Source organism: Sinocyclocheilus anshuiensis, unplaced genomic scaffold (genome assembly GCF_001515605.1).
Source record: "Sinocyclocheilus anshuiensis isolate Anshui unplaced genomic scaffold, SAMN03320099.WGS_v1.1 scaffold1114, whole genome shotgun sequence".
NCBI classification, from domain to species: domain Eukaryota; kingdom Metazoa; phylum Chordata; class Actinopteri; order Cypriniformes; family Cyprinidae; genus Sinocyclocheilus; species Sinocyclocheilus anshuiensis.
The window spans coordinates 2153499-2165023 of NW_015540838.1; the positions used below are offsets into that span (position 1 = coordinate 2153499).

The following is an 11525-nucleotide window of genomic DNA, read 5'->3' on the forward strand; positions in this document are numbered from 1 at the left end:
TTTTAGGTGAGAAAAAAAAAAAAAAAAAGTAAAATGGACAGGCAAACACTCACAGTGTAGAGAATAAGTACAGAGGCAAACTGGATCAGACTGTACAAGGCCATGTACTTGAAAAGACTGAATGATGTCACCAGTGAACACCTGCCTTCCCTGTTTAACGAGACATTGGATTTTGTTATATAATAATAATAATAATAATAGTAATAATCATCACCATCGTAATTTTATTATTATTATAATTATAAATAAATATAAATACTAATAAATAACATCATTATACATATTATACATTGATATTATTGTAACAACTTGAGTCAAGAATACAATATCCAATTAAAAAGACTACTATTACTATTATTATTAATTAAAAGTAATATAATCATTATCATTGTTATTATATAATAATAAAAACAATAAAATATTATTATTATTATATCAATGCATATAAATGTCTATTATATATTAATGTTATAATAATAACTTACGTCAAGAATACAATATCGAATTAAAAAAAATAGTTATTGTTTAATGTTTAATTGTATTAATGTTATTATTATTATTAATTGTATATAATATAATAATTTAAAGGTATATAATATTATAAAACAGCAATATAAATGGCTTCATTATATATTGATATTATTATAATAACTTAGGTCAAGGATACAATATTCAATAAACATTTATTTATTACTACTACTATTAATAATAATAACAATAATAGTTCATTAAAAGTAATTAACAACAACAAACTGTAATAAATAAAAATAAAATTAGTGCTGGGCAATGATTAATTGCATCCAAAATAAAAAGTTTTTTTACATGATATATTTGTGTGTACTGTGTATATTTATTATGTATATATAAATACACACACATACAGTATATATTTTGAAAATATTTACATGTATATATTTATATTCATAATATATATTTTATATTATATATAAATATATTTAGTATATAAACATAATATATTTTTCTTAAATATATACATGCATAATAAATATATACAGTACACACACATATATTATGTAAACAAAAACATTTATTTTGGATGCGATTAATCGTTGCCCAGCACTAAATAAAATACATATATATTGATTAAATTATATATGGTTAATACGAATATTTATCCTATTATAATACATTAAGCCAATTATTGTCCAATTTATGGATAAAATCAATGCATAAGAATGGTAAAAGTGTGTTATTTACTTGATGAGTAGAGGGACGCAGCTAATGTTGTCAGACTTGGATGTGAAATGAGACGCCACAGAGGCCTCAGCCTCAGACAATGACACACCGACATCTGCAGCCCTCAATGCTCCACAGTCATTGGCTCCATCACCACACATGCCCACCCTGTAACTGCATGCGAGTCGGAAGATATGGGTGTTATTTTCAGTTTTACAAAGCCCTGCTAACAAATTCCAACAAGATTACTTTATTCATTGGTTATTTATTAATGATATTTTATCATCCTACATTTATATATATATGATTCTTAAGCAATAGGCGCTACTGCTCTTTTAGAGCCATTTAACCACACATTTTTAAATACTGGACTCACTTGAGTTTCTGCAGTGCTTTTACCAGCTGGGTTTTCTGTTCTGGGGTCATGCGGGCGTACACTGTTCCCCTCATCAGAATCTGTAACACAAAAACAATGAGCACTGTTAATCTTAAGAAAATGCATTTGAAAACTCTGGTGCCACCAGTCTAAAACTGGAATGGATCATTATTCCTAAAATTTAATCTAAGTTACCTTGGGCAGATATTCAGGGAAATGATCACAAAGTGCCGCAAAGGACATTCCATTTATAGCCAAATGATATCCGGCACCATTCTGGTAGAGACCCTTATGGTACAGGAAGAAGACATATTAATCTCCTTGCTGTTCTAAATGAATAAAAACTCTGTATAAGACATTACTACATGATGTGTCAGTGGTAACATCTGTAAAGCACTTAAAAGGTCAAATAAGCAAACCTGTGCTGGAATATCAATAGTCTCCCGAGTATTAATGGTGGCTACTGCACCATCTCCTTGATGAAACTGCAGTGAGGCCATTGAACTGGCAGTAGGGGGCGATGCATGAACAAAAATAACCTTCTCATGTGACGGCACCATTCCACATGCACCTGCTACATTCACAGCAGTGAGAATATTGTCACCTGACAGAGCAAAATAAAAAAAACACATGACAAATCATTGTCACAAACATTTTTTTTTCGTGTCTATAAAGTTAGGAGAGAGGCCAACAAAAACAATAATTTGAATGTTTAGTGACAATTCAACTAGGCCAGACAATTGTAAACACACACTATAAGGTTTTTTTTACGTTTGTTATTTTTGGACATACCTGTAACCATAACAGGCCGTAATTGTGCCAATTTAAGTGTGCAAATGACTTCTGCACTCTCTGGCTTCACCTGGTTCTTCATTACCAACAGACCCAGGAAGTTCATGTCTTTCTCCACCTCCACCCTACAAGCAAACATTTACTGTAAACATGAGGCAGCAGGTATGAATCTGTCTATTTTGAAATATCTATCATATTTGATGAAAGAACTTTGTTTGGGGTTTGGGGTCAGTAGGAATTTTTAAACAAAATTAATACTTTTATTCAACAAGGATGCATTAAATAAAAAAAATCTTATTAATAATTATAATAATAATTAATTAATTAATTAATAATTAAACACACTACCATTCAAAAGTTTGGGGTCAGTACAATTTCTTTAAAGAAATTAATACTTTTATTCAGGAAGGATGTATTAAATTAAAAAAGTGACAGCAATGACATTTATAATGTTAAAAAAAAAAATGTTTCAAATAAATGCTTTTTTTTTTACTTTTTATTCATACTGAAAAAAGCATAATGGTTCTCAAGAAACATAAGAAATGTTTCTTGAGAACCAAATCAGCGTATTAGAATGATTTCTGAAGAATCATGTGACACTTAAGATTAAAATACAGCTGTCATCACAGGAATAAATCACATTTTAAAATATACTAAAATAGAAAATAGCTATTTTAAATAGTAATAATATTTCACAATGTGTTTACTGTATTTTTGTTCAAACAAATGCAGCCTTGCTGAGCATAAGATACTTTTTTTTCAAAAACATTAACAAATCTTACCAAACCTAAATCGTTGAATGGTATTAAAACAAAGCAGCTGACCTTTCAACAGTGCTTAGGTTGGTCTCCTTAGTGAGGTGCTTGTAGGCAAATCCAAGGACTCTGAAGCCCTGGCTTGCATACTCCCGGAGAGTGGGTGAAAAATGAGAAGGCACTGTAACAAAGAGAGCACAGAGACAGAACAACACTGAGTGCAAAAATAAATAGGCAGTGTTCCATATACTCCTGCTCGTTCTTCTCAAGGTGATAAGAACCAGGACAAGTTTTAAGAGTCAGGTCCTCACCACTTTCTCTAAGGCAGAAGCTGGCAACCATTTCAGGTGCTCCTTTAAGGAATGCGACAGGAGAAGCTCCACCTAGACCAACGGTCACCACGCTCATCCTTTGTAAAGAGGAGGAGAATGGGAATCGCCGTATGATTGCCACTGGCTGACTGACGGACTGAAAAACACATCAGAGGACAGGAAAATCAGGATTAAAACATTATTTATTCTTATCCAGTGTCTGGGATGAAGAGTTCAACCAAAAAAACCATCATCCACAGGTCGTTCCAAACCTGTAGACTTTCTTTCTTCTGTAAAACACAAAAGATATTTTGAAGAACGTTGGGGTCCAAACAGCACTAGACACCATTGACTTTGAATTGTATGGACAAAAAAGTTGAAACATTTTTTTCAAAATATCTTCTTTTGTGTTCTACAGAAGAGAGAAAGTCACCCAGGTTTGGAACAACATGAAGGTGAGTAAATGATTTTCATTTTTGGGTGAATGATCCACTTAATTCATAATCAAGCCCCAAAGGTTCAAGTCATTTCCTTGTGTTTTCACACGCAATGACCATTTTCTTGTTCTGTATATGAATCAACTTACATTTCCTTGTGACGGGTGCTCAGATGCAGGAGGTCTCATCACTGCTAGTACTCTGTGTTTGCCAAATTCAGAATCAAGTCCCATCTCATTCTCCGGCTCAGTCAGTTCCTGTCATTTGCATGCAAGATGACATCAAAGTTGCCATAAAATCAATTAAACAAAACACCGATTCATATATGTCATATGTCAAAGACTTAAAGAAATGAGATGCAAATCGCTAAAATTATTTACTATCCATCATGTTGTTCCAAACCCATATAACTTTATTTGTTCAGTGGAACCCAAAAGGAGAAGTTACCTTTATGCTGTTTTTTTGTCACTTTTGAAGTTTGACAGCCCTTGGTCACTGTTCACTTTCAATGTATTGGAAAGAGCAGCGTGAACATTCTGCTCAACCTCTCATTCTGAACAGCAAGTTACCATTGACGTCCATTGTATGGACAAAAAACACAGATATTTCTCAGAATATCTTCTTTTATGTTCCACAGAAGAAATTAAGTCTTATAGGTTTGGAAGGACATGAAGATGAGTAGATAATGAAAGAATTTACATTTTTGGCTGAACTATCTCTTTAAAAACATGAAACACTCTGAGAAACCAGTCATTACCCATCCAGTGGATTCTATCATTTTGAGCTCTAGTGGGTCTCCGAGAGCTTGACCCCCCAGCAAAGCCAAAGAATGGCAGGAGGCAAGCGCAGAGAGCATCAGTCCAGGAGGAAGAAAGAGAGGGTCAGGGACCAGCTCACCAAATACTGCTCCACTCACTTCCATTACGCCCCACACATCCAGACCCTCCTCCGTAAGAGTGCCAGTCTGAAACGATCACATTCAATCAGTTTTTAATTACAATACATAGAAACTTTGCCATCTTTTGTCTGACTGTCTAACTTAATTTTAAAATGCCATTAAAAAAAACACTGTAAGATCAACAGAAACACCTTTATAAACAAATGACTTGAGCAGTCGTCGTTGACACAAAATATATACAGTATATATACAGTGTGATGAGGATGTTTGACTGGAGCACATATAGGGAGTTCTCGTTCACTTGACAGGATCTTGATATTTAGCAAGACAGCAGCAGAGATCTTTATCGGTCATGGCTAACCCTCTCTTGCACAATGTAACCTCTAACAAACCCATTTTCTTCGCTTTGAAAGCACATGCTGCATGCAAGACGGCAATAATATGGTTAATAATGAAGGGATGACTATAGAATTTAAAAAATCTTTTTTTTTTTCTTGGTGGAAAAGGTGTAAACATTTTTGCTTTGGAAAACCACCCTTTTTTATTCATTTTAATTACATTTTACCTACCATAAAATATGAACTTCTTAGTGAGTATAGTTTATTTTAAAAGATTTAGTCATTTTAAATTATTTGCATTATTTGTTCACTAGAACCAATATTGTGCAGTGTGAAATGAATATGGATGGAGAATTATAGAAAAAATATTTAGAAACAAATAATTATAATTTATAAAAATTAAATTTAAATATATGTACTTATAGATAGATTATGGAAGAAAAGATAATCTGACATTTATAATTGATTTCATAATGCAAGCCATCCAAGGTTAATAATCTAGTCAATAAACCTATCCATGTTAACTAGATTATGTGTAAAAGGAAGTAGCATGGGGAGCTGTCCCAAACTGTCAGTAAAGGAAATAAGTTGTCTATTGGTCTAGCCCAGGGCACTGATGATGTAATCATTACACACAGAACATCTGCACTGAGTAATCAAACAAAGTTTATTTTAACAACCTGAGGCTTAGGTTTTGAATAGCCAAATATAAGATTAGTTTAAAGTTATATACAAATTATAAATTTAATCTTAATATACCTGAGTTTAACTATCCATCTTCAAGATATGAATCATCACAGCATTTTTAATGAAACAATAAAGATTGTTCCCATCAAAGGATCTCCCGAAACCTTGTTCTCTCACCTTGTCAAAACAGAAAAGTGATATCTTGCCGCAGATATTAATGCGAGGTGGGCTGATGCAGAACACCCCATGATGCTTCAGCCGACTTTGGGCATAGATAGTGGCTGTAGTCATAGCAGCCGGAAGAGCAGGTGGAACTATTATTGTCACAATATCCAGAGATCGGATGACTAGCTCTTGCCAGGTTGTCTGATGACAGAAGAAGTGGATACACAAAGAAATTAAAAAGAATCTAAAGTGTAATGATTTGTTAATAATTCAACAGCTTTTTATTGAGGATGAAAGCATCTAAATCCAAATCGCTGTAGTGAAAGAAACCTTGACTAACATCAGAGGGAAAAAAACTAAAAGAATTAAAAATAAAACAAGTAAGATATGAGCTTAAAAATACTTACATTGCTCTTTGAAAGTATCACAATGCTATAAATAGTGCCGACCAGAGCTGAAATACAGACATTCACATCAATGAAGGCCCGTATTCTGCATTATGAGACTAAAAGAAACAAATGTCATTATATCACATGAAGTTTGCAAATAACCCAACTTACCCAAAAGTCCTAGAAATAGTAGGAACTTCATAGCATCCCTGTAGAAGCGAAAGTCTAATGGCTGAGGGTAAAGGATAGAGCTAATAAGGTCTCCTTTGGCAGTAAAAAACCCTGAGGAACATAAATGAAAGTGAAGTTGTTTTCATGAGAAAACAACAAAAGAAAGGAAAAATGAAAGTAATTGTATGGCTTCTCTGTCTTCTACATACACTACCGTTCAAAAGATTAGGGTCAGCATGATTTTTTTTTTTTTTTAAGTTTTTGAAAGAAGTCTCTAATGCTCACCAAGGGCAGCATTCGTTTGATAAAAATACAGTAAAAATAGTAATATTTGGAAATAATATTACATTTTAAAATATCTTTTAATACATATATTTTTTTTAATTATTTATTCCAGTGATGGCAAAGCTGAAATTTCAGCAGCCATTACTCCAGTCTTTCATTCTAATATCTGATTTGGTGCTCAAGAAACATCTCTTATTTTGATCAATACTGAAATTAGTAGTGCTGCTTAATATGTTAGTGGAAACAGTAATACATTTTTTCAGGATTCTTTGATGATTAGAAAGTTCAAAAGAACAGAATATACTATTGAAATAGTTATCTTTTGTAACATTACCTCACTTTTGAGCAACTGAACGCATCCTTGCACAACACCAGTATTAATTTATTTTCAAAACAAAGACCAAACTTTTGAACAGTAGTGTATAATCAACAACAATAAAAAAAAAAATGTATTGTGAATGTAAGTCACCTGTGCATGTGACAACAGCAATGGCCCCATTCCCAGCAGGACCGCCTCCTTTAGCCTGGATGAGCTGTGTGCCACAAAATAAAGTGTGTCTGCGTTGAGACTCTGAACTGTATGTGGCTTCAGACACAGATAATGGCGTCTTCATCACTGGTATGCTCTCACCTGTCAGTGAGTGAAGAGCAAAAAGTGAGAACAGAAAAAAATGTTTAATGCACATAGAATTAGTGCAATACACAATTTCAGAGGCGGTCTGTATTCTCTCACCAGTCAGCATGCTTTCATTCACCATGCACTCCCCTGCCAGCAGGGCGGCATCGCAGGGCAGAAGCAAACCCTCGGTTGGAATCACAATACAGTCCCCTGGAACCAGCTCCTCAGAGCTCACACACTCCTCCTCTGGAAAAACAAACAAAAATGTTTGCCCAAAAAACAAAGCCACATTAAAAACATTCTGCCTATTTCTGCCGTTTGATAAGCAACTTCACCTCCCGTGTTTCTACGCACGGTCACGTTCACTATCAACCGGGCCATGCGGCGGAGAGTGGTGCTTTGCTGCAGAGACAAAAAAACATCTACTTACTATTTCAATTCACAATACAACAAAAGAGCTCTGAAGACTTGAATGCACAAATAATATCTGCATACCTTACGTATCTCATAAAGAGACAAACCAATTGAAATTAAGGATATGATGAGGATACAAGCAGCATAATAATAGTATCTGTCTGACATCCACAGGATGATGCTGAACACCTGAAATATGTAGAACGGATTGAGCACCTGAAAAAAAATACAGAGCAGATCAATATATGAACCTTGCACAAAGCATTTCACTAAAAAATCCAGGGAATGATGCTGTTTAATCAACACACACTGTTTATAATTGCAAGGTATTGATTTCACAGTGTTTTTAAATAATTATAGTGGTAAAAATGTAATAGAGAAACGGTCTACCTCCTCAAAGAGAAGCTGTAAGTAAGACTTCACAGGTACATCAATGACATTGGCCCCAAAAATCTGCTTTCTGTAGGACAAAGAATGTGTAAGGCAAACAAGAAAACTGTTATGTTCATTGGTCATATAGGCATTGAAAGGGTACAGACCTTGTGCTTTGGTCTGCTTTACTCAGTCCTTGTTGTTGGTCATGCAGATCAGCGCAGGTCCAGCCTTCATTGAGAATGCTGTAGACAGAAGATCATTTACTACCACACAATTTCAGGCAGCTTAGAGTAAACTAATACATACATGTATATCAAACAGTACCTTGCTTTGCAAAAGGCTCCTTTCCTGGCAATCCATATGTAGCGCATGCCCTCAAACACATAGTATGTGAGCTGTGTTTTCTAGATGGAAGAAAAACAAGACACGATCAAGCAGATAGAACCGAAATGTACATTACACCATCTTTTTTGACTGCCCTTATGTTACCTTTTCACTGTGTAGCTGCACGGTGTCTCTCCATTCATTCTCATCTGCCTCTCCTACTGCAAACTCCAAACTGGAAAAGTTCAACATAAGAGTTCGATTAATGGCTCTATAAATGTTACTGAAAATCATTTAAATATGTAATTAATATTATAAATAAATACAGTCAAATAAACACGGTTATAAAAATATACTGTCTGGGCATTCATTTTTTATTAAACTCAGGATAAATTAATTTGAGTACAACAAATACTACCATGACACAGAAATACCTTTGAAATTACATATAATTATATTTTACCATTTAAATATTATATAATTTTTCCCACATTACAGCAATGACAATTTAGGTGAGAAAGTGTTTAATTGTCATGAAAATAATGTCACAGTGAAAAATAATTTAATGGGATTAGAATGAATTAAAATTAGATTAAAATACTGTGAAATCACATTGTTACATTAAATTATTCAAGATAAAAAAATACATGAAAACATTTGAACTTTTTTCTTTTGATTTTGGGGGTGAAATTCAATATTGGTATAAATCTAAATATAGTGCTATGTTATAGGTTTGCACCTTCACAACTTTTAGTAAACATTTTAAAAGTTTTTAAAATGCAAAGAGTGGGTTAACACAAGTAGCTGGCTCCTTTCTAAAGGAAACTGAAAGAAATGCATAAATACAAAAAAGGAGAAGCATGAGTAATAAATGTACTGTGGGTCTCACCTGCCTTCCTCAATCTCCTCTGTAAGCACATCTACAACAAACTGCTGTCCAAATCGGTCCTGTCATAACCAAATAAAAAAAATATCCTTCCTTATTACGGAAAAACTGTGATTTGACTGTATATTCTTCTCCCACTTCAAATTATTTTAACAATCAGTATCTAGTCTCAGTAAAACAAACTTTAATACCTTTAATAGTAAAACATCCGCCATTGAAATGGGACAGGATTTGCACCGGGCCAGGATGCCGAGGCGAGGGCGCCAGTTGAAGAGCACTAGTAGCAGGCCTAAAGAACATACCGCCCCAATACGGCACAACCACACCTTCCAGCATACCCATTTGTACCCCTGAACATCCTGAGAAACAAATCACATGATAAAATTATCAGTTCTAGAATAACAAGAAACGTATTTGTATTTTTCCAACATAGTACCATATGTGAGACGGCACTGAGCTCCTTGGGTCTTGGATCCTTTATGAGGGGTTCTGTGTCTGCGGAGGTCACCCCATCCAGCCCCGGACCACAGCTCCCTAAAAGACAAGATCCGCAATTGGTCCTGTTGAGCAGTAGTTCCTTAAGTGCACTAAGCCATAAGTGCAAACACACTACATAACCTGTGAGGTGCACACTCCCTTTTTGTAAATACAAGAATAGACTCTACCATCTGACGTCAGTAGGATATGACATTGATTGTAATGATGAGATCAAACACATCCACGTTGTGAGTAACATGCTGGCAAATTGTCGTTTTCTAGCTGTGAAAAATGAATGAAATGGCTATTTGCTTTTATAAGTTTTGAAGAAAGGTTTGTAAAGAGATTTTAAATGGTTAAGGCTGAGAAACTTGTGAGTCTGGAGTTTATCCAAGTCATGGAGGATTTTAAACTGGAAGAAGCAAACTGAAAACTTCTTTTTCCTCTTTTTTTTCAGGTCATGTGCTTGCTTTGTGATGTTTCTACACAACCAAAAAAAATGCTGATTTTGCATTACAAATGCTTCCTTCAAACAAAAGTGAGAAACCACAAAACAACAAACTTTTATCACAAACAATTTGATTTTTTTAAGCGTTCCGAGATTTAATGGTGTTAGGTCATTATAATTTCGACACACACTGTGTTGAAACATACTTGTATGAAATATTTATAAAGGTGGGCTTAACGATATTCATAAGAAATTAACTATTTTAGCAGCAGAAACTGGGCAATACAATAGAATACTGAGCTATTTAAAGAATATTCTTAGCAAGCTTATGGCACAGAGCTTGAAATACAGGTTCAGCCACCTCAGTACAGCAGAGAAGACAAAAGACCAGAGGAAATATCAAGCAGTAAATTTGCTAGAAACATAATACCCCCTTCAACACATTATTTCTGAGGTCAACTGACTTTGGCTCCACATAATGACAAATATGCCTTATTAGAGTTTCAGTCAGTTCTAACAGCTGAAACGATTACTATTTAAAACTATATGTGCTAAACAAATAACTTTACAGGTGTATTTTTCAACATCTTATTTCAAAAGATCTTACCAACTTTGGTCTTTTCCCTGATGCAAGTTCCTAGCAAAACTTCCAAAAATATTCACCACAAGACTTGTCTACGACATTAGATTATTTTGGCTGAAATATCCACAGCATTACAGTAAAGCTTAACGTGAGATAGGAAATGCTCCCGTTCAGGTAAACCAAAGCAGTAACCCGCCAGCTCCGCCTACATTACTCCACATGAACCAAAACACTGGTAAACTATGTCAAGTCCGACTCATTTCCGCGAATCGGTTCTTTCGAACAGTTGGTAACAGATAACGCGTTCAAATGGATTCGTTTATCTTTTTATGTCATGACGCAAATACGTACCACATCCCGGCGAGGTTTTAAAACCTTTCAATTAAGCTATAAATATATGTAAACAGATATTTATTAGGTTTTCAGTCTTGATTAAGTTTAATAGAAAACAAGTTTAAGTGTTTATTTATTTATTTTGCAGCAATGATCAGTTATTAAAAACAAAGTGATTTAGAACCTATACAATACTATCACATCACAACATTTTTTTAAATTAAGCCTGTTTCGTATGGGTGTTATTAATAGCTCTGTGTTATAT

The 11525-nt window shown here is 34.2% G+C and overlaps 1 protein-coding gene across 2 annotated transcripts in view; it reads right to left on the reverse strand.

Annotated features, from left to right (window-relative positions):
• Positions 1-11525, reverse strand: part of LOC107687434 (probable cation-transporting ATPase 13A2) — a 15497-nt gene that overhangs the window by 3416 nt on the left and 556 nt on the right. Inside the window, exons 1-25 of one of the 2 annotated variants that reach the window (XM_016484780.1) lie at positions 10952-11121; positions 9856-9953; positions 9611-9778; positions 9423-9481; positions 8699-8768; positions 8534-8613; positions 8374-8451; positions 8225-8294; positions 7916-8050; positions 7756-7822; positions 7535-7666; positions 7271-7432; positions 6517-6627; positions 6364-6410; positions 5969-6157; positions 4626-4832; positions 4018-4125; positions 3432-3588; positions 3190-3301; positions 2366-2490; positions 1993-2177; positions 1769-1861; positions 1574-1653; positions 1219-1371; positions 54-150 (exon numbers count right to left, since the gene is read on the reverse strand). In XM_016484780.1, coding sequence (XP_016340266.1) covers positions 54-150; positions 1219-1371; positions 1574-1653; positions 1769-1861; positions 1993-2177; positions 2366-2490; positions 3190-3301; positions 3432-3588; positions 4018-4125; positions 4626-4832; positions 5969-6157; positions 6364-6410; positions 6517-6627; positions 7271-7432; positions 7535-7666; positions 7756-7822; positions 7916-8050; positions 8225-8294; positions 8374-8451; positions 8534-8613; positions 8699-8768; positions 9423-9481; positions 9611-9778; positions 9856-9858 — 2688 coding nt within the window. In that variant the 5' untranslated portion in view covers positions 9859-9953; positions 10952-11121. Of the gene's footprint in view, positions 1-53; positions 151-1218; positions 1372-1573; positions 1654-1768; positions 1862-1992; positions 2178-2365; positions 2491-3189; positions 3302-3431; positions 3589-4017; positions 4126-4625; positions 4833-5968; positions 6158-6363; positions 6411-6516; positions 6628-7270; positions 7433-7534; positions 7667-7755; positions 7823-7915; positions 8051-8224; positions 8295-8373; positions 8452-8533; positions 8614-8698; positions 8769-9422; positions 9482-9610; positions 9779-9855; positions 9954-10951; positions 11122-11525 lie in introns of those variants that run through there. The other variant, XM_016484779.1, reaches the window with a different exon arrangement.